This window comes from Colletes latitarsis, chromosome 10 (assembly GCF_051014445.1).
Source record: "Colletes latitarsis isolate SP2378_abdomen chromosome 10, iyColLati1, whole genome shotgun sequence".
Lineage (NCBI taxonomy): Eukaryota > Metazoa > Arthropoda > Insecta > Hymenoptera > Colletidae > Colletes > Colletes latitarsis.
The window spans coordinates 9,307,949-9,335,717 of record NC_135143.1 but is presented as its reverse complement, the minus strand read 5'-3'; the positions used below and the strand labels follow the sequence as shown (position 1 = coordinate 9,335,717).

The window sequence follows — 27,769 nt, the reverse complement described above, 5'->3', positions numbered from 1 at the left end:
TACTTGGAATTAAAGGTCCCTCGGCGGATGAATCCCTCTGTGGTTGAATCCCTCGATGATTGAATCCCTTGATGGTTGAATCCCTCGGCGGTTGAATCCCTCGGCGGTTGTAGCGTCCTCCCTCGATGTCCTTGGAATTGATCTACAATAGATCTGACCTGAAACAAAAACTACTACTTGTGTTAGTATCATATTAAGGAAAATTTAATAAACCCTAACCAATCCATCTGTGACTCGACAAATGGAGAAATAATTTGTTCAGCTGATGTATCGAACAAGTTAAGAAATTCTGAAATATTCCTACACAGAATAAATGTTACTCGATGGGTAGACCTACCTAAAGAAATGTACAAAATTAACACCTGATAAGGAAGTGAAAATATTAATAAATTAAACAATGTCAGTCAAAATATATTAAATACGCTCAGTCTAAACGACAGAACAATTTCACAAATAAAATCAAAATAAAAATTCGGATTAATTGATAGACGATGCTTGTGAACTTAGCTGACCAGTAAAAATATTCTACGAAATTAGGAATATCTTGCCAAGTCAGTTTCAACTAATACCACAAGTAATGAAATCGACAAAGCAATTTCGCAAACAAAATCGAGATAAAAATTCAGATTAATCGACAAAGACAGATACCAGTTCAGGAAAGAATTGGAAACAGAAACAGTAAACGATCGAAGGAAATACCCCATACAGAATGATTTTCTTTCAGAGTCTTACATGATCAACGTAACGCAATAATTGCCGAAATAATAGAAGAACCAGTTAATAGAATATCTCATTGTATGTTGAAATGTTGGAAATATTCATAGTAACGAAACGAAAACCGATAAATTCAACAAACCCAATTTTTCATCAAACGGTAGTCAAAAATAAACGAGCAAGCTTCAAATCAGAAAAATAAGAGAAAGAGAGGGGATATTTAAACAAGACTCACCACTGGTCAACAACTGATCAGTATCGGTCATCGTATGCTCACCACTGGTCAGCACTGGTCAGCACTGGTCAGTAGTGGTCAGCCCTGGTCCCTCCTGGTCGCCACTGGTCAGCCTAGGATGATCCCGGGATACCCACCGAGCCAGGAAGTCCACCACCCTTGGACCCCCCCGCGAGAGTGAGGCATGTAAGTCTCCACACGAGCCTTTAATGTAGTGGCGGAGGAGTGGGGAGAGCACAGCGCGTGTCAGCCATCTCAACCCGTCCGGTGGACAAATAATTTCGCGAAAAATTATTATTTACGCATACTGATGGGCCCTTTCATTATTCATATACCACATATTATTAAGAATTGTTTAAACTATTGCGTTGGAATGTTAAACAATGCTAAGTTTTATTTATAATTGTTTAATTCACACCATCGTCGAGTATGTACTCTGTATGGAGTTTACATCCAGCGATTGGTATTCTTGTAATGTTATTTTAATATTTGTTAAGATTTCGTATCGCACGAATCAATGATTAATACCATTACCATCGCGACATCGCGTTTTACGGGCAAAAAGACAGATTTCTCTCGCATCGCGAACGTCACTTAGGGGCAATCTTTCTAGTTCCTCGAGGTACGTGGACCTCCGCAAGATCGAGTTCAACCTATCGGAAGGTAGCATCCTCTCGAACGAAAGTGCATATTGCTTTCAGCATGTATTATGACGTAATGCATGACGCGGGCCACGATAACAATCGAACGTAGGACCACAGACCAGGTATACGAGTATTTGTTGATGGAGACTTCATTAAAAAGTTATTAACAATTAAATTCAAAAATTTCAAATCGTTCTGAAAAAATTATTTTCGGTTCCAGGGGTCAATTACAATCATTTTTAGTCATTACACATACCCCCGAAATCCTACGCACTTTCGAGAAAAAAATTCCTTACCGAAAATATAATTTCTGGCCAAAAATGTCTGCCCGAATTTTCATGCGGATCTTTAAAACGTCATAACTTCTGAACGGATTGGACGATTTTGATGTTTAAAAAAGCAAATTACGCGTATTTTGATGGAGAATATGTACAAGTAGCAAAAATATTCGAAAAGTTGGTCCTTGACCCCGCAAAATGAGAAAAACCCCATAAAAATGGTCCAATTTTCAAACAGCCATAACTCCTACAATTGTGAATATATTTCAATGAAACTTTTTTCTGAAGTAGAGGTCATGCGTACCTACAAAAAAGTATTAGACAACTTTTCTGTCGGGTGTCAAACAAAATGAATAAAAATCAAAAACGAATTTTTAAGAAAAATCGACAAGGGGGTAGGTGCTTAAATTTTTCGACGAAAAAAAAATTTTTAATTAATTCCAGAAAAATTATTTTCGGTTCCGGGGGTCAATTGCAATCATTTTTGGTGAATACACATACCTCCGAAATCCTACCCACTTTCGAGAAAAAAATTCGAGTAAGTGCTGAAGGTTTTGGGTGAAAAAAAAGACTTTCGAATCGTCTTGGAAAAATTATTTTTAGTTGCAGGGGTCAATTGCAAGCATTTTTGGTCAGCAGACATACCTCCGAAATCCTACTCAGTTTCGAGAGAAAAATTTGAGAATGCCTGCTTTCGAGAAGTGCAAGCGACATCAGCGATGCAAGAGCGAGAAGGAAAGCGAGTATCAGTCTGTTTCTTTCGGCTCTTCCGAAACTCTACGAGCTCACGTACACGCAATTGGGCATAGTGTGCGAAAGTGAAGTGAGGAGTTTCTGGGGTCCCCGATGCACGGTCTAATAACATTGATTTCGGGTCGCAAATATATTTTTGCCGGGTTATTTTTTGAATAAATGATGTATTACAATTTAAAATAAAAAGTAGAGGATTTGCGGTGTACGTATCAATGAGATACATCCTTAGGTATTTTAATAATCTTGAAATTTTTAAATAACCTTAATCGATTGATTACTCCAATGAAATTAATCGATTAATGTCCAATTATGGACCGTACAGCTTTCATTTCGTTACAAAATAATAAAATTTCTGAAATTTCATTTTCTGTCTCACTTCCTCTTGTGTTCATTTCTAAATCCGTTGGTAACGTTGCGAGTGACACGGAAATGGTAATGGGGCTCTAGAGCCCCAGAGAATCGGGCCGAAAAAATACATTAGATGATAGGTCTACTCGTATACCTCGACTGTGGTTTCAAGGCTTAGTTAATTTCTGCTCTGCGCCACAGTATGAATTCTATGACTTGAAAGTAAAAAATTAAATAAACTCATAACTTTAAATAAGACAAACAAGCTCAGTTCGACCACGCTGATCATTTTTCATTCCTTATTTAATTCATAGACATCACAAAGTATTACCAATTAAACTGATCATCGAAAAACAACACAAAGTTTAATAAAACAATGTTTTTTTGTCTAGTTAAAGTTGCAAATAATTTGCATTAGTTGTATAGTTCCACTTAGAATTGCGAACGATGATAATTTTTCGCGTTTACTTTCCCAGATCCTAAATTTGAGGGTCAGACCTCGATGTATCATATGGTTTAAAACTAACTAATTTAATTTAATTGTGTAAATAATTTTTGATCAAAATTTTTGTTAACATCGCATCAGAGACAAAATGCGGCAGTTCGCTGACGTTACCGACGCCGATGAACGGGTTAAATATGATTCTTATAGTCATTGTTCTTAAATACAGAGCGCGCTGTGAAACAGCTGATTTTTTACTTGGTCAGTATTTCGATTCGTTAGAACACAACCTCTTATTCAATCAATGGTGTAAACAGTACTTAATTGGTGATTGAACTAGTGTTCATAGAAGATATATTTATTCCAAAATGTGTAATATAGATATGGTGAGTGCTACGAAAGGGGAAATATCGACAGATCCGCGATATTCTAACTTTACAATCATTTTATGAAATTCATTCGTTTTGTCAGGAGACCAAAAATTCTTCGATCGGTGATCAAATAATCCGTCGTCTCATGTACGCATCCTATGCGTAAGAAATGTGACTTTGTGAAACTAAAGAATCTCGTCATCTGCTACTGTAAATCGACAAAAATGTGAGTTATATTTAATTTATATATTATATTCTGAAGCCAGGATATTTACGTTGATCTAGTACGCACGCTTAGCATCTTCGTACTTTCTTTTCTGTATCCGCGGTTTTTACCTGAGGCATCCTTAGTTCCGTGAATTAACGATGCCTCGAAAACGTGGTTCAACCTTCCTTTCCGAAATACAAGCTTCGCGAGATATCGCAGCTCCCCCCTACCGCGAACGTTACTAGACACAGCGAAGGGTCGTCATTCGTACTCTGTAAATCAACGTAGCAAGACGTGTCGGCGTTTCGCGACCAGCGAGGTGCGTCTTTCTAACCTATTCGTCTTTCCTCGTTCTTACTACTCGTGTTTACTCTCTAAAGATGATTTCGTTTGGAATTAATACATTTCTACCTCAAATCGAATCGGTATTATGAAGAACTGAATCGTTTTTCGCATGTTTTCTTTGATATTTGACCGGCGTCGGTTCATTGTATCTCTTTAAACGAAATTACGTTTCTTGTACATATTACATATTTCAAGTTCAATTATTGTTTAATTATTATTAGATACGCCTACTGTAATGCATTTGACTTTAATCTGCATTTTATTTTTGTTACAGTCTTTGACTGGAATTCGAAGTCGAGGAATTCCTTTTCGAAATAGAAGCTTCGGGAAACATCGGAGACTCCCCCCACCCCGCACCGAATTCGCGAGCGTTGCCGGGTACAGCGAGGGGGCGCCATTACTATTCTACAAATTGCCGTGGTAAGACGTGTCGAGACCTGTCGGTGTTTCGCTACCAACGAGGTACGTATTTCTAACCTGTTGATATTTCATCGTTATTACTACACGCGTTTACTCTCTAGCGATGCTTTCGTGTAATATTAATACGTTTCTACTACAAATTGAGCCGGAATTGTGGTAAAAACTGAATCGGGTTTCGCGCTTTTTCTCTAACATTCGACCGGTGTTAATTATTAACATGTCTCTCTGAATTTAATCACGATTTCTTGTAATACAGTTTGGATTTAATCATTCCTCAATTATAATTATCGTTCATGTACTTTGATGCATTTTTATTTCGTTTCTATTCGAAATAGAAGCTATTCTGACAACGGAACTCCTCCCCAATTCGCGAGCGTTGGTGGGTACATCGAGGGGGCGCCATTCCTGCTGTAGAAATTGGTGTGATAAGACGTGTTGAGACCTGTCGGCGTTTCGCGACCAACGAAGTAAGTATTTCTAACCTTTTGATATTTCCTCGTTATTATCAATTATTATTTAATTATGATTTAATTTGTACTTTATTTCTGTTCCAGTCTCTGATTGAAATTCGACGCCATGGAAACTTTTATTGGCACGCAAACGACACCATAACAGATGGCAGGCAACTCAACAAATTTTGGAGGGAATATTGGTAACCTTTAAACAATTATAACAAAAGTTAACGGGCATATTAATATTTATATATTTTTATTTCTTTATTAAATCATTCATTGCAAGCATGATTATAATTTTCTAATCGGCCACTGTTAAAATAAAATATGAAAATCGTTAACAGACTTTTTATTCACTTCGATATATATCGAAGTATACACAAATGGCGTCGGTAGATATTAACGATACATTGAAATAGTTTATATTTAACTGTATTCGGATCGCGATTGAATATTTTCAAGTGTTATTTATTTAATCGATTGTTTATATTTCTTTCTTTATGTAATTGTAATTTGCATACATTTTCGATGCAAGTTTTAAAAAACGTAGAAACTACATAGTTGAAATATGCAAAAATGTTCAAGCATAAATAACTAACGAACTTTAATTGTTGCAAATTTCGGAATATTTATAAAAATTACGGGATATTCTAACGTTCGATAGAGTAAACATAATCATGCTTACAACTCTAACTATGAAACTTAGTGATATAATATTTATAAATTGAATAATTGCTTGCACTTAATTATTTTTGTAGGTAATATTTTATCGTTGAAATTCTCATTGATTGAGAATATTTCGCCTTCGTGGCATTGAACTTTTACGTTGCAAACTATATATACAGTAGTACTAAGTAAAGCAGTATTTCTGTTGACGAATTCTTGTAAGAAAAAGAAAAAAGAAAACCAGTAGGCAAAGCACTGGTGTACTTGTTGTATTTCTTCCATCCTGTCTCTTTCTTTTCAGCTCTTTCTTTCCAGGAAATTTGTTGGCCGCGCGCAATGCGGCCGGTAGATTCAGTGATTGTGCGTAGCAACAAGTTTGTTTCTCGGGGCAAAGTGACCCCAAGTACTTTGTCGCTTACGATGTTAGGCAAACGCGAGGATAGAAGCAGTGTTTCCTACGCAGTATTAAATTACTTCCAGAGCATCGTGGCTCTCCTTGTTTTCTGAATCGCGATAATAGAGTCATTTGTTCGCCGATTTAAATCTTCGGTCGCGGTAATCTAATTTAATACTTCTTAATAAAATTAATTATTTTTTCAATTTGAGATTTAAACTCTTCGTTACCGGAATTAGAGTCAGTGCATTACTGAAGAGGATTATTGGGCGGTGCTCCACGAGCGAACAATGTAAGTATAAATTTATACTTTCAAATTTTTAATTAAAAATTTCTATAGTTTTAAAAATAGATTCAAATTGTTTTCTTACAGTTTTCTTACAGTCACTGAACCTGATCCTGAAAACCAGCAGAAGTATTCAGAGGACTATATCGGGCGGTGGACCACAAACGAACAACGTAAGTATAAATTTATACTTTGAAATTTTTAATTAAAAATCTTTATAATTTTAGCAATAGATTCTAATTGTTTTCTTGCATTTTTCTTACAGTTTCTGAACCTGATCCTGAACGGAGGGATGATTGATGATTTCCAGTCACCACTGGTGAGTTGCATGATGTTTTTGTTCCTCTGGTCCCCAACCATGTTGTAGGATGAAAGATCCGAATCAACACGGGTGACCAGTTGTATACTTAATATTTTTGACGAGTTAAGTGACCGCGGGTATTTTCAATACCCGTGAGTAGTAACATCAACTGTTATATTTTTTAGAGCAGGATTTAGGGTCTTCTTGCACTCGCGTTTCTTAATGTTACAAATAAATATAACACAATTTTTATAAAATATATGAAATATTTTTATTAACTTTATATAAATTATATGATTCAGAAGAAAATGAATTATTATAATGTGAAAACATTATATTTATCACACGACCGAGTAGAACATTAATATAAATTATTAAACATTGATCATTTACTTAATTAATACATCGTATGATGTATTTAATGTGCAAGAAGGCATTTCGCGACAGGTTGATTTTTGAGTCAAAGTAACATGCATTTTATACGAGTTACATATTTTAAAAATTTACTTTGACAACAGAATCGACTTTGAATTTTTTAAATAATTATTTATTAAATTTGTTTCGATAATGAATTTCAATTCTCATAGTAAATTATTATAAAATCTTAATAAAGTCTTTCATTTTAAATAATTAAATTTAAATAATAACAGTTTTCTTGAATAATAATACTTTTCAATATTAGCTTCTTTTGTTGTTGATATATCAGACATAACAAACCGAGTCATTTTAACTAAAAATGAAATACGAAATACCGTTTAGCTATTAACCAGTTTTTTTAGTCAGGATTTTCAGATTAATTTTTCCGTGTTCGTTGCCTAAACTCATGCACGTGCCCAGGTGTTACTTGCATGAGCGAAGGCAATGAGCACGATGATTTAGTTTGTAAGAATTTCTAATAACATTTAGCGGCTGACATTGGTTAGTAAACTGTGCACGACGTACTTTTCACATGTGTGTGTGTGGTTAGGATGTGGAAGTGCGTCGTTTTACAATTCATTATAATTTACAAATGATATTGTATTTCATAACATTACATTTTGATGAAATCTAATAAGAATATAAAACTTTCGTTTGTTATTTTTATAATAATTCTTGAATACTTAATAATATTAGCTTTTGAATTTTACGTAAGTAAATTAATAATATTGATAATAATAATCGTTAAAATAGTAGAGAAACAACAAATTGACGACACAATTGAGATGGGTACAAGAAATTGTAGACAAATACATAAGAGCATATATAAAATATATTTTATCAACTAGTATATTATATCAACGCGTCTATATAAATGTTTACGTATAAAATATAAAAACGCAATAGTCATTAGCGTTTGTCAGCTGATTTCAGAAATTGGTATGTACATTAGAGTGTGAATGTTTGCAATGTTCGGGTGTCGGAGGAACCCCGGGGAGTCCTCTCTAGTTTAGGTCGCGCCCGGACATTAAGAATGAGAACCGTGGAGTGTTTGTTTGTTTGATTGAGTTTAGCAATTTTTTAAATATAGGGTTAGGTAGGTAGGTAACTTACTTTCTGGTATGTGTGCTAAATCTAAGTAGGTAGGGTCAGGGCAGGGCTGCCACATTAGTTACTCGGGTAGGCGCGTTTTCGCGTGACAGTTCTGTTCCTGTAGTTACGATTTCGAGGGTAGAAATCTTGCTGATTCAAACGGTGTATGCTGTTTGTTTCAGCTTTATTTTCGACTCCTCGAATCGCGCGACTCTTACAGTCGCTCTCTCGCGTTCGCGGTCGTGATTAGGTCCCTTTCGAAACGCTCGTCCCCTCGAGATTCACCACGTATGTTCGACCAACAGTTCGTATATTGTTGGAAGACTACGTATTGCACAAAATCTTGAGCCAAGTCTTAAGTAAGTTTCAGGCTTCGGCAGGACCGCCGAAGAAAGAAAAGGCTCTATATGAGCTGAAGAGGCTCTAACAAATTGTTTCAAGAGTGGGCTACAACAAATGGCTTTTCATCTTCATCCTTGGATGAGGATGGAAAGTCATTCCTGTTATTACTTTGTCACTTAACTCGTCTGTAGTTGTAGTTAGTTTATTTTTCTGGCTGGCTCACGTATGCATGTACTTCGTACATGATTGCACCATACATGCCAGCCATCCCTCCCCTGTATTCTGTTGACTGGTTCACGTAAGCAATGTACCTGGTACATGATTGCACCATACATGCCAGCCATCAGGGCAACTCGCGGTTATGATATACATAGAGTTGCGAATATGCAATAATCGCGTTTGTTTATAGAGTTGCGAATCACTGTTTTTCGCGTTTCCTTTTCAGGGTAGTGTTGCGACTTGACACGATACGCGATTGGTTTTATGCAAACTTAGGTACTAAATGTTTGCTTTAAAAATAGCATTGCGAATTATTGATAAACGCGATTGCTTGTAGAGTTGCGAAATAATATTTTTCGCGTTTGCTTTTCAGGGTAGTGTTGCGAACAATCACGATTCGCGTTGCTTTTTTACTCTTTTATATACGGTTCGGCCACCCCTGGGAAAAATTTTAATAGAGGATTCTAGAGGCCAAAATAAGACGAAAATCAAGAATACCAATATGTTGATGGAGGCTTCGTTAAAAAGTTATTAACAATTAAATTCAAAAATTTCAAATCGTTCTGGAAAAATTATTTTCGGTTGCGGGGGTCAATTACAATGATTTTTGGTGAATATACATACTTCCGAAATCCTATCCACTTTCGAGAAAAAAATTCGTGTAAGTGCTGAAAGTTTTGGGTGAAAAAAAAGACTTTTGAATCGCTTTGGAAAAATTATTTTTAGTTGCAGGGGTCAATTGCAAGTATTTTTGGTCAATAGACATATCCCCGAAATCCTACTCAGTTTCGAGAAAAAAATTCATTACCGAAAATTTCATGTCTGACCATAGCGTTGATATGTTTCACTGAAATTTCATGCGTATCTTTAAAACATCATAACTTCTGAATGGATTGGACGATTTTAATGTTTAAAAAAGCAAACTACGCGTATTTTGGCGGAGAATATGTAGAAATTGCAAAAATATTCGAAAAGTTGGTCCTTGACTCCGCAAAATGAGAAAAACGCCATAAAAATGGTCCAATTTTGAAACAGCCATAACTCCTACAATTGTGAATATATTTCAATGAAACTTTTTTCTGAAGTAGAGCTCATAGGTACCTACAAAAAAGTATTAGACAACTTTTCTGTAGGACGTCAAACAAAATTACTAAAAATGAAAAAGGAATTTTTAAGTAAAATTGACAGGGGGTAGGTGCCTAAATTTTTCAGCGAAAAAAAAATTTTCGAATCGTTCTAAAAAAATTATTTTCATTTACGAGGGTCAATTGCAGTCATTTTTGGTGAATAGACCTACCCCCGAAATCCTACTCACTTTCTAGAAAAAAATTCAGTACGGGCGGAACTTGAAACGTTAATAACTTTTTAACGAAGCCTTCATCAACAAATTGGTATTCTTAATTTTCGTCTTATTTTGGCCTCTAGAATCCCCCATTAAAATTTTTCCCAGGGGTGGCCGCACACCCTGTATAATGGATGTCAGCCGCGTTTGTAATTTTCATGTTATAAATTAGCGTTGCGATCTTGATTAATCGTGCGATTTTTTATTTAGCGTTGCGATATTTTCAAAGCCCAAATTCTACCCAAATTGTAGTACTAGTAGTAGTTAGTTTATTTTGTGGCCAGTACATGTGTATGTACATGTACCAATAGCCCCTGATTAAAGTTAGAGTTGCGAATAATATACAATGTTCGCGTTTGTTCGTAGAGTTGCGAACAAATATTTATCGCGCTGATATGTTAGTGGTGCTTATAAACACGATTCGCGATTGTTTTTATGCAAACCTAAGAACCGGGCGTTTGTTTTAAAAATAGCGTTACGAATTATTAGTAAACGCGATTGCGAATTAGAGTTGCGAATCACTATTTTTCGCGTTTGCTTTTCAGGGTAGTGTTGCGAATAATTACCATTTGCGGATGCTTTTATTGTTACAAGTCGCGTTTGGAATTTTTTCTATTATAAATTAGCGTTACGATTGTTGATTTCTCGCGTTGTTGCCCCGTAGTGTTGCGATATTTAAAACGTCTAACTTCATCCCCATATGTGCCACTCTATTGTAGTTTGAAGTAGCTTGAAGTAGTTAGTTTATTTATTGCATCTGTATTTGCATCAACGATGGACGCCGCCAGCACCACGATCCAGCATTTTTGGGCAAAACGCGATTTGCATTAGCGTTGCGAAACATAAATATATTTCCATTAAAGATAGAGTTGCGAATATACAATAATCGCGTTTGCTTGTAGAGTTGCGAATTCCTATTTTTCGCGTTTCCTTTTCAGGGTAGCGTTGCGAATTCCATACACGATTGCTTTTATTGTTATTTAAGAATAGCATTGCGAATTAACTGATCGGCTCGCTCTTAGCGTTGCGAATTATTGTTTTTCGCGTTTACTTTTCAGAGTAGTGTTGCGAATAATCATCATTCGCGATTGCTTTTATTGTTATAAATCGCGATTGGAATTTTGATATTATAAATTAGCGTTGCGATCTTGTCTTGTCGCGTTTTTTATTAATTAGAGTTGCGATTCGATGCCCAAAAGCTGGCCAAAACGCTGGCCACTGCACCAGGATCATCAAGGAGCAAGCTGGGATTCTGCAAAGCCTTGAATGGCTCAACATCATTATTAAAATTAGTGTTGCGCATGATTGAATATGGGTGCACGCGATTTAATTAATAAAGGAGCCCTGTGTGGTTCATTTTACGAATAACAAGCACCTCTCGCATATAGTTTTTTATTTTATAAATTAGCGTTGCGAAAGAAAGAATGGTCTACTCACGGGTTGTTTGAATTTAAGACGAGTGGACGTTTATTCCAACTATCTGAAATATATTATTATCTTTCCTTTATATATTCCTCAAAAGAAATACTGCTTGAAAGTACTGTTGTAAATAGACCAATTGTTTCATTCTTCATAACGTGTTAAAATCTGTAATTTATGTGAATGTATTTTTATTACAGATTTGTGATGCATTTAAAAATGCTATATTACGATTAAATTTATTGTAGATTGAATTCATGATTCCAATATATATATCACTAATTATTCATCATTAGAGTTGATAATTTTTACGGGATATAATAACCTTTGCAACCCAATTATTATTTATAAATAGTGAATTTTTTTATAAATATTCTGTATTCTTTGCATTAATCAAAGTTTGTTCGCGATCATTGTTTTAATTGATGGAAAATAGAATGCTTGCATCAAAAGGGTATGCAAATTGCAATTCGATATTTCATATTGGGAGTTAATTTCCGCGTGGAATCGACATTTTCGTTCGTTATTGCTTTTTCTGTACGAACACGTAATTTAGTTTTAAATACAGTAAAATATAATTATTGCAATGTATACGTCTTGAAAATTTTTTTATTTCATAAAAGAAACGAAAAATAAAATCTACGGTAACAAATGAATACAATTTTCAATCTATTTGGTAATTATCTTAACACTGTGACGAATTTAACATTTCATTCAATTTCAATTACGTAATATTTATGTTTTTAAACTTTTTAATATCAATTTTTACTCGTGGAATGTAATTTATCTATCTTGAAGGTATATAATTATTTTTTTTCTGTGTCCATTAATACACTTTCATTTCAGCTATTAATCCTTTGAACAAGTTCTTGTTACAGAATATACATATAATCATTGAAGAATGGAATTGGGAATGGTACACGGATTCCATCTTGATCGTTCTTAGAGAAATATTTCATACAATTCTATTTATTGTTTGAATTTATGTTTCAGGGAATCATCGTGGGATTAACAAAGACACCAAAAAGAAAATATCTTGTCATATCTTCGTTTTATATCGGTTATATTTATTGCATATGAGTGTATATTTTAGAAAAACATCGTGGGATTGACGAAGACACCGAGAAGAAAATATTTCCTCATATTTCTTCGTTTCCACAGATTGCGTTAGAATATAAGTACAAATGTATATAGATTATAAGGTAAAGAAGCGTTCTCCAGCGTTTTATTAAATACCACCAAAGCGTGTGCGTACATTTAAGTATGAATGATTAATATTAAGGTACATATTAGTATTCTAATATGCAAGATCCATACGTACAACAGTTGCACATTTTTGGTTGGATCTTCAGTGTCTTATTAGGCACTGTCATAATGAAAGCGTCCATTTAAGAAGGAACAATTCATAATAAAGTACATATTGGTACTTTAATAATTAGGATGCGCACGTGCAGTTGTACATTCCAATTTTGTTTCTAAAAAACATGTGCTGGATTATCTCACATGTATCAACATTTTGTTAGGTTTTCGATCTCTTCATCAGTCAGAATTCGTACGTGCAGTTGCATATACCAATTTCGTTTCTAGAAAACATGTGCTGGATTATCTCACATGTATCAACATTTTGTTAGGTTTTTGATCTCTTCATCAGTCAGAGTTCGTACCTGCAGTTTCACATTTGAATTTTGTTTCTAGAAAACATGTGTATCATCTCACATGTATTGACATTTTGTTAGGTTCTTCATCTCTTTGTTGGGCAGTTCTTTTAAGAATTCTCCCTTTGTAGCTAATTTCTAACTTTTCGATAGCTTCTCCCTTAGATAGGTATTCGAATTCCTCGCCAAAGGAAGGGTGGTTGGGGCGAGGCTAGGGTGGGTCTCCATTCGCAGCAACCTCCTCGTGGTGAGACCTGGGTAATATTATTTAGCGTTTAATTAACAATCGTATCACTCTTAGCCGGGTAATGCAATTATTAATTAAAAACTAAATAATATTAGCAAATTGGCTGTGATCCGCCTTGCATAGGTTATCATAAACACAGAGTTTCTTCACTAGATTAGTTTTGATTCTCATCGTTGGTAGCGCTGCTGTCTTATTCTATTTCACCCTTGTAATTTCATTTTCTGTCTCACTTCCTCTTGTGTTCATTTTTGTAACCTCTGGAGCCCCATTGTCATTTCCGGATCACTCGCAACGTTACCAACAGGCTATAGAAAGAGAACATAGTGCTTACTATGGTAGGAAATGAAACTACAGAAATTCTTTTGCTTTTCAAATTGTAACTCTGGCTACATTTAGTTTTAATTCTTATTGTTGGTAACGTTAAAAATTAATTTCATTCTGAATCAATAATTGTTAAATTATTAATTTATAAATAAAAGATAAATTTTATTGATTATTCAAACCATAAATTAAACTCATTACAAAGGAGGCTGTAAAATGCGAAAGAAAATAGACAGGACGGCTTATTTCGAAAATACGATTTATTAACCTGTCGAACGTAAATTCTGTAACGCGCGCTCGCACGCACTATCATTTGTTATATTCGTTTCTACATTCTCACGCACGCGGTATACAAAATCTATATTGTTACTATACTTAAACATCGTGATGCATAGCTTAACCCATAAACGTACACTAGAGATTGTGTTATTTATTATGCCGATTCCAATAATCCAGATCGTCAAAGAATTCAGTACCCCCTATGAATTATACACAAGTTTCCAGAGATACATGGTTAGGTACATCGAAGTTATCCCGTTCATCCTTAACTCTCTTCTTGACTTTTTCGCAACTCCATTCGCTTATTTCAGTTTCCATTCGAAATCCATTTCCCTAGAAAACGTACGTTGATACAATTGCTGTTCGTCGCGTTTTAACCGAGAAATCGTCAATGAGCGCTGATAATCGTTTCTGCAAGAAATAACATCTCTGACTTGTGAAAATTCATTCGCAAAGTGATAGATCGCTTTCTAACGAAGCGATGATTATGAATTTTGTTATATGTAATTACAAATATACAGTGGGTGTTCGAGTTACTCACACCCGTAAATACGCGGTTATGCTCTCACTTATGTCGTTGTAAGTATTTTGTATGTGTGATCTAGTCATACATTGTATAAAATTTCTTTATCTTCAATTTTTTTCCCACAAAGAAATTATTTCAAGTTGTTAGGATAGTTGGTTCCGGAAATATAAGGGTTCAAAGCATTTGTTTATTTTTCATTGATGACGTCAGCAAGCTTATTAAAAATAATACAGCCTAAGATCGTTGACGTACGTGCTCGTAGTAAATAGTAAATTCTTGGAAATGTAAAATGAAACCTTGGAACTAGATGACAATTATAATTGATTCGTTCTTTACATCTCAAAGCATCTTTTTAATATTCTCACTGCTTTTTGAGATACTGACTAGGATAGACATTGTAGAAGGTGTCAAATTTTCGAAGCATGTAATATTCATCAGAATAAATAAAAAAATCAGTAGTTAGTTCCAGGGAAAACAATTATCTACAAAAAAATGCCGGCTAGTAATTACGCAAACATCCTGTATACAAATTTAAATTAATTTTCAATTAAATAATCAATTTATAATCTAGTTTTATCGCACACGAGTCGTTTAATCAATAGGAATAGCTGAAACTTTCTTTTTGTGCATAGTGTCAAAGTAAATATGAAAATAAACATAGAAGACAACATAAATAATAATAGTTGATATGGTCATCGGATAGGGGATTAAATGCCCTTTAAAATGAGCGTTTGTACGAGTCAATAGCGTTATTAGTTCCGGAGATATATCGATTTTAGTTTCGCGTCGATGCGGTGACTAGTTCATGAGATATAAGAGTTCGAAGCGTTTGTTTACGTTTCATTGATATCAATGAATTCGCGCGCGCGTAGATAGTACACAGTGCGTAGTAAATTCTTGGAAATACTACGCCCGGAAACTAGGTCACGCACGACGGTCACGAGTCACGTACGAAAAAGAAAGGTCCGGCGCGACGCGTCAGACGGAGACAGAGATAGTCAAATTAAGAAAAATACCCTTTTACATAAATTACGATATCTCGGAAACGGAAAGTCGGATCGACAAAATCAAAAAACCATTGTAAAGGGGAAGCTTTGCCGCCGCTAACAATGGTTCAATAATTAATAAAATACTAGTAGTTTCGGAACTGCACGCGTCTAAAGTTTTAGTATTTTTAATACGCGTTAGTAGGCTTTCGTAAGACGGAGAGCGGAATTTTAAAAATTACCCCTTCATTTAAATTACGATATCTCGGAAACGGAAAGTCGGATCGACAAAATCAAAAAACCATTGTAAAGGGGAAGCTTTGCCGCCGCTAACAATGGTTCAATAATTAATAAAACCCTAGTAGTTTCGGAACTGCGCGCATGTAAAGTTTAATTATTTTTAATACGCGTTGTTAGACTGTTTTAAGACAGTGGAAACAGAAGATTCTCTCCTTTCGCCTTTGCTATACAAAGGTCGTGATAGGTTTAGTGTTAAAAACGCAACGTACATACATTTTAGAAGAATGTTGTGCAGAATTGTCTTACTTGTAAAGGGTTAATTAAAAAATAAATATTTAGAAATTGAAAACAAGTAGTTTTCTCATGACATCGGTCTGTCGTTTGTGCAGTCTTTGATCCTTTCGCATTTAATCTTTCACTTGAGAATTGCAATGTACACCATCGATCATTGAAGTTGTAGCGAAGTCACGATAGGGTCGAATAAAGGTTTTAAAGTGGGATGTTTTGGTACTCTGAAATATTCGCCACACCTTTGAGAGTATTTCATAAAAATTTATTATAAATAAAAATAAAAACATAGTATCGATATTTCGAAATTCTTATGTCTATTTAAAATAAATACATCTGGATAAAGATTACGTTTCTTCCTCGAAATACTATTTTTTGAGTAATATTTTATAGTTATTTATAACAGGTTTAGCGAAATTTGTACACGAGCCGTTCTTCTTAATTTATCAAAACTTGTGACCAACAGTATTATTTTGTATTTGATTATTGTCCGTTGTTTAAAATTTTCTGCCTTTCTTGATTAGTCTGCCAGCAGAAAATAATTTCATTTTTAACGTTTACACATCAAATTACAATCATTCAGCAAAACGAAAAGTATATAGATCAGCTTCTGAAAACATAAAGTTGTACGTTTCAAATCTGAATGCAGTGAAAAAAGTTTATTTTTTTACAGAATGCAATAAAAAAAATTTGCTGGAAATTTACAGACGATTCGATACACATTTTAAAATCGTTTTCGATGTGTTTTAATTTTTTGGAGAATTACGGTAAGAAGGGTCGTTTTTCACTAATACGTCAATTGATATCTCAAAACTGCAAGTTGAAGCTTTACAAATTTTTTTATTTGTTCATTTTTCGTAATTAAAAAACATTCATATTAATTTGTACATGGTTGTACTTTCATACACCAATAGCGATATGCAGTAGAACCTCGATTATTCCATAAAAGCCATCCTCGTTGCATGATGTTTTATAAGTGGTGTGGATGATCGCTAAGCAACAAGTGAAATTGGAGACGCTATGCGGTGACCGTAAGTAGTGGACGTAAGATCTGTGAAGCTACTTATCTCGATTATTGCAGGAATTTTCGACCCCGATTTATCGCAATAATCGAGGTTCTACTGTATCAACACAATCGCATCACGGTCGTCGTTCACGCTATTGATATAAGTCTTCTCTGGGCGCTTAGCCTCATTGTAGTGCGGGTTTCGGGAGATTGTCGCAACAGGGTGGGTTTGTAATTTTATGTGATTTAAAATGACTTTCAAATTCGAAGGAAAATCACATTTCACTTTTCCGTCTAGTCATGGATACACGTTGAAATCAAAATTTCAAAAATGATTCAATTCGTTGAAAAAAAACATTAGGAAATAATATAACGTTTTGTTTAAATGTATGTAAAAATGTATATTTGTATTTGAAAAAGTGAGGCCCCTTGAAAGATGAGACTCGGGGCTGTAGCCTCCCCTTAGACCCCCCTCCTAATCAATGCTCGAGTCATGGGATTCTAGCATCGACGCTAACGCTAGTGTCTCGTGATCTCGCAATAATTTCAATGATCGCCGGTGTACATAAAACATGCACCTCGATAAAGGTGACACAGAATATTGTTCTACGCGTTACACAAAGAATCGCGCTACAGCAGTTAAAAACAGAAGGAACTGAGAGGACAGAGGAACAATGGACGGTGATAAAAAAGCAAACAAGAAATTAAACGAACAAAATAAATACAATGTATTGTTACTTAAACGTACACCATCCACATGCTGATTGCAGTATACGTCAAAAAGAAAACGAAAAAAAAAAAATATTAGAAATCAATCGCTTTTCTTTATCTTGTTTCGCCGACCGTCTTTCAAAGCCGGTCATAGGTTGCACTAAAATAGAGAACAAAGGGCGACAAAATATAGAAGTAAACAAAAAAGTAAAATCTTTCTTTTATGCAGCCGTCTAAACACAACAATAGTAGACGCGGATAATTACGTTCAACAACGATAGCGCACGTAAATTATACATTGATTATTTTGTACATGTATCTGTATACACATATACACAAAACACACGTAATGCCCAGCGTGATATACGCGTGTACATATATATTTATAATACACGCATACACACACGTACACATGACACACGCGTGTGCGAATTTTCTATATGTAGTGTGCACGAGGGTATTACTTTGCGTTTTGGTGATGAAATTTGGTTCCTCTTTGATTTAATTCACGATCGTTTTCGTCGTAGTTTGTCGATCCTTGACGCGAAAGGAAATAACTATTGCAATCGAGTCAACGTGTTAAAGACGATCGTTCCATGGTACGGGCAATGTTGAACTTTCAAATTTACAATTTTTTACGTGTTTTTGTTTGGTACTCTGATTTAAATTGTGAAAAAATGTTTGATACAAAGTGTCTGCAGATCAAAATTACAGAACTAAGACTTTATCGAAAGTTCTCTGGCCACTAATACTTTTCGTAGAATAATGGCAAAAGAAAGAAATTGGATGAACTGTGACCTTTTGCGTAAGCATGTTAATATTTGAGATTAATTACGTAATTTAAATTTGTGACTATACAAGAACATTTTTTGACATCTTTTAAATTGTATGTAAAAACGTTTAATAACAATTACAACAACTTCACCACGTATCACCTAAATAATTATCAAAATTCATGCAAAAAATAAAGGACTTTCCAACAAAAACGTGTTCAAAAATTATTTCAGAGATACTTAATATTTTTATTTGAAATTATACCATTGAACAGTGTGTTCACTGTATATACTATATTCACCGGTGAATAAAGTAATGAAGAATCGTGTTTACGATTCTATAAAAATGACTGGTTGATAATTCGAATAACCCATAAATAAACTCTAACTTTGCATAATAATATAATTTTTATATCTTTGAAATAATTTCAAACACGCACGCGTAAGCACATATTGAAACTGTTTTGTTCTGCTTTATGAACTTCCGTTCGAGCCTATCCGACCCAACATAATTTTCATTTACTCGTAGCTAAAAAATCTACAAAATACTTTTGTATTTGTCTTGTATAAGTCTGTCTTTCGTCAGATGTCAATTTATAAACATATTTTCTTCATATGCCTAAGCACGAGTAAGTGTAAATTAAATTGAAGTCAGTCGTGTTATTTATAAATTCTATCATTCCTTTGCAAGCTGATCATGCGATTTCATCAGCGACATATTATTTTGTGTCATCGAACGATCGCCTTTCAGTTGATTCATAACATAAACTAGCGTGTTATATCTCAGAAGATCATACATTTAAGAGCACCAAGGAAAACGAATGCGTTAGACGCAGAAATCTAAAATTAATAAAAAAAAAAGAAAGAAAACAAAAAAAAACAAATTCTACGAGAGAAAAAACAGCAAAATAAAGTATTATAATCTGTTAACATTGCGAGGATGACATATATATATATATATATATGATATATATATATATCCGACGAACATGGTGGTCATACGGATTATGTACATCTAGCATTTAAAACAAAAAAATATAATCTAGTGGTAATGATAAATTACAACTGTATCGATAGCAATGGTAGTTACGATGATTACGGACGAACAGGATCACGTCATTTGTTTGACTTTATTCAATCAGAACATGCAATTCCAATATTTGTAATTGTTCAATGGACCATCTACATGAAAACATGTACGTTCTATTTACACGAACAAAACTTATAACTGAGCAAGCAAAATAAACAATGCTTTTACCATTTAAAATCTATCTCTCTTGTTGAGGATTGTAATTCAAATACGTTTTAGAGGTAGAACAATCGATTTAAGTACATCGATACGAGTGATCCATATCCGATCGCCTAATTACTCTGAAGGTTTTGTAAAAATTAATAAAGTTTCCATTTATCGTGATAGAAATCAATGGCGTAACGTTACAATTATTGAATAAAATAGTATTAATAACAGTAATTCGGATAATCGTAATCATCATTCCTATAAATTGCAAATAATAATAATGATAATAATAATAATAGATACAAAAGTAATAATAATAAAATTTTACAATAACAATACCACCAAGAATTATAGCGACAATGATAATTACGTCATAATATAATATTAATAATCTATCAACAGCGATAGCAACTGCAATAATTATAATAAGGGTAACGATAATCATCGGTTAATTGGGATATAACAATAATAATAATAGTAATGATTGTGATAATAATAGTAAACATAGCAGCACTAAACAACGATGTAAACGTACGTGCCAAAAAGAATGTGGTGAAAAACTGACACGAACATAAAAAGTGATACATTAATCGTAATGTTACTTCTGACTAGGCTCCATTTGTATTTACGCGTAAGACTTAAGAACATGTAACGCATGCTTGATTCTCGTACAATTTAATTGTTATCGGCTGAACGTGTATGTGAGAATTAATCGTTAACGGTGTATAAGTACATCGATTTAATTAAAGACATGTCTTTGGTAATTTGCACGGAGAACGACACAACCACGTCTAATTCATTTACAGGGTGGTGCCACGAAAACAATACATACAATTGACATTTAACAGTTTTATAGAGCAAGACCATGTAATTATAAATTATATTATCATTCGTTTCAGAAGCGAGAATAGAATTTTTTTATCAAAAGTTATGATTGTTAGGATATACAGAGCTATCAATATTTTTCAAACAAAGAACATGTCCTTTTATATTTCAGATTGACATTTACTTCAAATTGAATGTTCAGATTTATAGTCTGTGTTACAATTGTTTTGCTTTTGATTTAAAAATATGATCATAATTGCGATTACTCTGAAAAAAATTGTTTAAGCTGCCCTATGAAACAATTCATAGAACTACTCATTTGTAACATTTTTGTTGTGTTTTCAATGCATAAAGAAATATGTTTCTAGTTGACCACCCTGTATATCTCACTACTCATCTGCACAACTTGTTTGTAAAAGGTTGCCGTTTGTAGCTCCGTTCATTTGGTTTGACGCGTGTATATAAATTGTGTGTTACTGTATTGAAACAAATTTATTTAATTCTTATGGTGACTGAATCTGCGGATTTAGTGAAATTTAATGAAACAGATTCTAAGCAAATTAAACTATAACTATAAATTGAAATTTGAACAAACCCTTGGTAGTGAAGAGGAAGGGGGGAAGGAAAATGACGAAAGGGACGATTCATGGAAATGGATTAGAAAGAGAGCCAGCTACGAACACTTATACGCACCAGCTGTTTTCATTTTTAATGTTAATAGATTTTCTTTAACTGTATCACTAAGACAAATTTGTCCAGGAAATATGGTCATCTGCCTTTTGCAATCCTGTGTTGGACGCCATTTTCTAGTTCCTTCGTAATTCACATTTAGTTAACATTACTACATTACATTCCTTTATGTAGAAGTCACTGAACAACTTGATATAAAAAATAATTTGATTATATTTTCCAAAGAAATTTGTCTTGCTAATACGGTTAAGCACGATTCATGATTGCATAACGTAAAATAAGTGATCGTTTTAGATGCGTGATCCTCGTTCAGCCAATTGCGGGATATCAATTATGGCTGGGCGAGAGTTAAAGTCAATAGATTTAAAATTTAAATACAGTGTTTTGGATCCAATGATTCTTTTTTAAGTCAGAGTTGTTCGTTTAGAGGTTGCTCCTTCAAACTGTTTTTCCTTTATCTTATACTTTAGTCTTTTGTTCAGAAGGAGAGTTCGTAATGTTTGACTATCATTGAACACTATTGACTATTATTTTGCAATTAACGGTAAAAATGTATCGCATCAGGTAAACCTTTGACAGACTGATGATGACAGAAATGTAAGCAATATGTACATTGGATTAACATTACTTTCAATTTATCAGCTATCATTTCTGGACTCTCGAAATTCTTCTTTTCTTCTACACATGAATCGTATGTCTTTCAATTTAGGATTATAATGAAATTAAGTACCTAAAACGACGGCGATGAGTTAATCTTGTTTCAGTAACAACGATTATAGATGTCCGTAACTATAAATTATAAATCTTAGTGGAACAGTTAAAACATTTCGCAATACTGTCAGTCGTCAGACAAATCCTGGCCGTTTCTATTTTATTTCTAAAAATGTAATACTAGCCAGATGAAACGAAATTAGTACTTCTAGAGTTCGATATACTTTCACACATACTTCGTAAAAACATTATATTTCTCGGATACCACAACAAAATTTGTTACTAATTCAAGATTAATTCATATAATTAAACACCCGTGTGATCGCCATACCGGCGAGTAAATGTTTTCATTGAATTCTTCCAATTTTCTTTTTTTCCCATCGTGCACTAAAAAGTACAGGGTATCGTTCTTTTTAGGGGCATACATCCGTTTAGGTTCGAACCTAACAAAGATCATAAAATACGAATGAACGATATGTATCTCCGTGATACCCGAGATGAAAAATAAAGAGAGAATGATCGCGTCCGCGCTACCGAGATGTCACTGATGACAAATTTTTAATCGTGAATTTTCCGTCGTTAAGTTTCATACGCCACGCTTATCATACATACTTTAAAAAGCGACCCTAGTCCAATCCTATATACGGTACAACGTTATCACAAAGTCATTAAAAAATGCTACTTATGTATCGTTTCCCCTACTCTTCTTTTGTTTCCTTGTTCCAAGTTTTGTCTTTTTTTATTTTTTGGTTCTTTTTTTGGTAATCTTTACACCATTTAATTTACACATTAAATCGAACTGACCGTTCTTCCTCGCTTCGTTTACACGTTTCAATCTAGCATTTTCTTCATTGTTCTATTACTTTCCCTATTATTCGGTTAGCCGGTACGTCAGTGCGTGTATCTACATATGAACAGACGCTTCGCGTCGCTGATAGCGATCCCAAAACTTAAATCGATACGATCGATTCTTAATCGCTAAATTAACGTATGCGCGATAGTGTTCTCGTATGATACAGGGTGTACCGTTCCGTTTCACGGATCAAAGTACACTTTTATCCCTTTTTTTAACGGCTACTTAGTGATTGTACGTGAATATCTCTTACGCTAAAGGTCCACAAAGAATTCATTACGATCTAAAATTGATTCGTTTCTTTCTGTTCTCGTTCGTTTCAATTCCTCAGTCCCGACGACAGATTGCAGTGACAGTCCCGACACAAAAACTATTAGTTCCTCTCATCAGCTTTAGATCGTATGGCTGCCGCATACACGTACATGGTCGTACATACACACGCATAGATATATGGGTATGCATACGTTCGCATATGCTACGTAATATATACACACACACACACACATACAGAGAAACAAAGAGATAAGTTAGCGTCACAGTTTAGCCCCGAGGAACATAAACACACAGTGCTCGTAGGCCGGTGTATCCGATATCCGCTTCGCTACTTTTTTTCATCAGGCTCTCTGAACGATGACCGGTCGTTCCTTTGGTCTCCCGATATCACGAAACCGATCGGTTCTTTTTCCCACGACGATTCCTCGTTCCGTTTCGTGCACCTCGATTTATTTTTCGCGCCGACTTGGTCCGCTAAGCTGGCCGACGTTCATCGGGGGGAGGGGGGATTCCTCTGTCTATCGCTTTATTACATAGCGGTGATCGACAATCAGTGCCATCTATCTCGGTAAATTGGAAGAGACCGAGCAATGGCGACTGTGCAAACGGCCCGCATACATGTGAAACAAGACCTAGAGGTAGCTCGAAGGTGGATAGATACAGTTCGAGGAATTTATTTTGGATGGTCATGAGGGACAAGGAAAGATCTGTGTATGTGTACGTATATATGTACATACATATACATGTATATATATACATATGAACATGTATACATACATGCATACATAAATATGTATATATATATACATCTAGGAGCAGAGCTAACAGCATCTACTTCTTGCAAAAGGAGCGAAAGGGTGGGCAGTTGTGCATAGGCACCGACAGATACAGAATGACTGATCAAGAGGCTGACCAAGGAGTCGTGACTGATCGAGTGATCGACTGATCGACTGACCGATCAATCGAACGATTGACCGATTTGACTGACTGAGACTGACATGGCACGGCGACTCCGATCGAGAACACGGTCACAACGTCACAGGCCACCTGCTGGCACACAAACAAACACACGGACAGGTTAGTCACCACCACACACCAGATATGTAGGATTCCCCGGGCAAACGTGCGCGGTGACGGTCGTTGAAATTTTTCTTTTCTCTCCCCTTTCTTTCCGGAAATTTCCGAATTAGCCTGCGTTTTTCATGATTTCTCCCGAGTACGATCGGTAGTGTATTCAAGCACATTGGGCACAAAAATGAACATTAACGGCGGACGAGTTTATGAATACTTGCAGGATCTTAAATATAACGTCACCGTACAACGTGTACGCAGGTACTTTGCCGATTCGTCGTTTATTAACGGAAGCAACCAAGGATTTGATTCTTAAAACGTAACGATCGATAGAATAATATACAGCTCCCGTTTTTAAAATAATTTTGTTTCGTAATCCTTGTTACTTCGTTTGCGCCATTGCGATTCATCGAACTACAAACACGTAAATCATGTTTCGATTGAAGCGTTTCGCGAAAACGTGATCGATGAGTCGCTCGTGGCGTTGATCGTGATCCGACGATCGACGATATCCCAAAAAAAAAAAAAAAAAAAAAAAAAGACGGCGATGTTAGTACTAACATCTAATGAAGCGTCATAGCGTAATTAACCATCAAACTTTTAGATATTACTGTGAACATAGAACGTTCCAAGTTGTTCTGTCCCTTTAACAATAAATGAGGGACCGACTCTCGCGTGATTATGTAATAAAATAAGTGGCGTAATCGTAATAAAATATTGAGGTAGATCGTTGTGGTTTTCATTGCTACCTGTTGGTAGGACAACGTACAATACCGACGAAGTTTAAGTTACATATATGTATGAATATACGTGTGTATAAATATGTTAAACAAGAAACAAGAAAAAAAAAAGTTTGAAGCAAATCTTGGAAAGTTTAGTTTACGTAACGATTTACGTTGCGTGAAAAAACTCAAAGCGAAACTACTTGTACTTTGTCTGAAGGGCAGCTACGGTAAAAATGTTAGTGAAACTTCACGTACGTAATTCCACTTTGTGTACAAAAGTTAGCACAGAAAGCTTGTTTGGCAGCCGTTGCAACGAAATGAAGTTTGATTACACCATTGGCGTGAAAGAGCGGAGGGGTCGGTAAAGGGCTAAGGGCAGGCTTGCGTCTTCGAGAATCGAAGGACATGTACTGGCAAGCGAGCGAATATTGGTTTTGCTACGATGCATTGCGATCGAGTAGAGACTTATTCTGGCGAAGACCTCTGTTGAAGGCCGTATTAGATTCTTTGTACTTGAAAAAACAAAATGCTCGACCTGAGACACTGTACAAGAAAAAAATACATGCGTTTATGGCGAATCGTGACACCTCGCGTAGGATATCCCATGAAACTATAGTCGAATTAAACTCGATTGACTATCCACTAAATTATGAATCAAAAAATAGAAATAAAAATTATACATGAATGATCACTCGGTAGATTTGAGCAGACTGTTGATTTCGATCCGACTATAGGTCAGATTTTATTATAAAAACGATCGAGTATACCAAACAAGCGATGAATAAAAATTGAATGCATATTTAATGCATATACATTTAACACAATGCATAACATTTAATGCATATACATGCAGTTGCAAATTTACTCGTAATTTTCTTCGATTCTTGTATTTACATTGTTACTCTTTCTCCGTGAGCTGTGTCTGTTGTTTTATTATTACTGTAAAAATAAAGGTGTGTCCGAACAGTTTATCTACATATTTAAGAAACGGACCTGATCACTTTTTCCGTATCTCGAATCGTCCTTATGGCACAATGTACATCAGTTTCATGGAACATCCTACATAGGTGTCTCGTTCATATACGATAACAAATATTTAGTCTTTTTTCTAACCGTGTGCGCGAAAATTAGAATACCTTTTTCAGATTTCTATTCGTACACGAGTTTGAAAATACTACGCATTGTGTTTTGTGTCTGTATATATTTATAAAATCCATTAAAGTTAGAGATACAAATTTTCTCAGAACATAATTCACTAGTACTATATAATCAGCAAAGTGTTAATAAGACTTAAGAAAAAAATTGCAGAATTTTCTTTATCATTTCACCCTTCACTATTTAGACAATGAAAAAAATTTTAGTAAATTACGAGACATAAAAAAGGTATGATACTCCTTTTTTAATGGTTTTGGAAAATTTGTAATCCTTCTTTGTTTATACCACCCTGTATCATGTTAGTTAAAAAGTGTTGTATAAATAGTAATTTGTACCTGCGTTTGATTGAACGTTCCATATCTGTAGTTAAAGAATAATTAGTACTGGCAACAGTTGCTCGTAATAGTTTTCAATATCGTGTACATAGAATATATCGCTACGTAATTTTTTCGTGTACAGAATTAGTGGCGACATTATTCAGAAACACTTGCCCGTAAAGAAAATAAATACACGTTAAAACTATCCTTAACGATCTACGTATGTTAATTGAACACATATATTGCAAACTTTCCTCTAGTGCTCAGTCAAATGTAATTCGAAAAGCATTAGAACAACTCTTCTCCGTCGTAACTTAATGAAAGGAAATTGAAATGCTTTGAGTCACCACTGCGTTCAGAAAGAGCAGAACGTTTATTTTAACAGCGAATGATATTCCGTTCTCGAAGACCAGACGCGTCAATAACACGTATCACCAGGAGATACAGGCATAACGAGACACGAAGAAGAGATAGTCTCCTTTCTAGGTACAAAAATATCCGAATATATGGACGGACTAACAAGTAGAAGAACACGTGAACTCGAAAAAAGAGATACGTATATATTTTCGCAAAGCGAAAAAATAACATTGAAAGGACGATGACTTTCAATTATTTGGAAAAAGTCTGACAACGTAAGTCTTCAAGATTATCACAGCCTTGTTTCGAAGGATAATGTAGGTTTTCGAATGAAACGCGTAACACAAGTACCCGTTATCTTTTCGGCGTCTAAAACGCGGAAGAGAAACACGTTTCACGAACTTCTGTTACTTTCGACCTCCACCGAAAATACTGTTTGACTAGAGATGTTTTCTTTTTTTTTTCCTTTTTTCCCTTTTGGAAGCAACGCCTTCTAAATACTCCCGTCGAATGAAAAGATCTATGAACCAGATCGAGGAACATTTCGACCAACGATCTATGTCGCGATTTATCAAATGCGTAAACATAGTTTTGATTAAGGACACCAGGGTCGTTGGATCCGAGCCGTGGTATTCGAGAAGTCCTGGGTATCTACCTACAAACGGTGGGCGACGTCGGCTAATAGGGTTTCGATGCATCCTTGGATCGTTTCAGTTGGACCTTCAGCCGTTTCATGCCGATCTGGAAACCGTTCATCGCCTGGATCGCTGCTTGCGCGCTTGTTGCGTTGTCGTACGACACGAAGCCTGAAAATAATTCGCGATTTACATTTCGA

General features: G+C 35.0%; 1 protein-coding gene across 17 annotated transcripts in view; it reads right to left on the bottom strand.

Annotated features, from left to right (window-relative positions):
- Window positions 1-14,164: 14,164 nt before the first annotated feature.
- The window catches only part of LOC143346633 (CUGBP Elav-like family member 1-A), a 504,287-nt gene continuing 490,682 nt past the window's right edge, over window positions 14,165-27,769 (bottom strand). For 13 of the 17 annotated variants that reach the window (XM_076774919.1, XM_076774926.1, XM_076774921.1 and 10 more), the window contains one exon: window positions 17,051-27,740. In XM_076774919.1, coding sequence (XP_076631034.1) covers window positions 27,613-27,740 — 128 coding nt within the window. In that variant the 3' untranslated portion in view covers window positions 17,051-27,612. Of the gene's footprint in view, window positions 14,524-17,050; window positions 27,741-27,769 lie in introns of those variants that run through there. The other 4 variants (XM_076774913.1, XR_013080457.1, XM_076774911.1 and 1 more) reach the window with 4 other exon arrangements.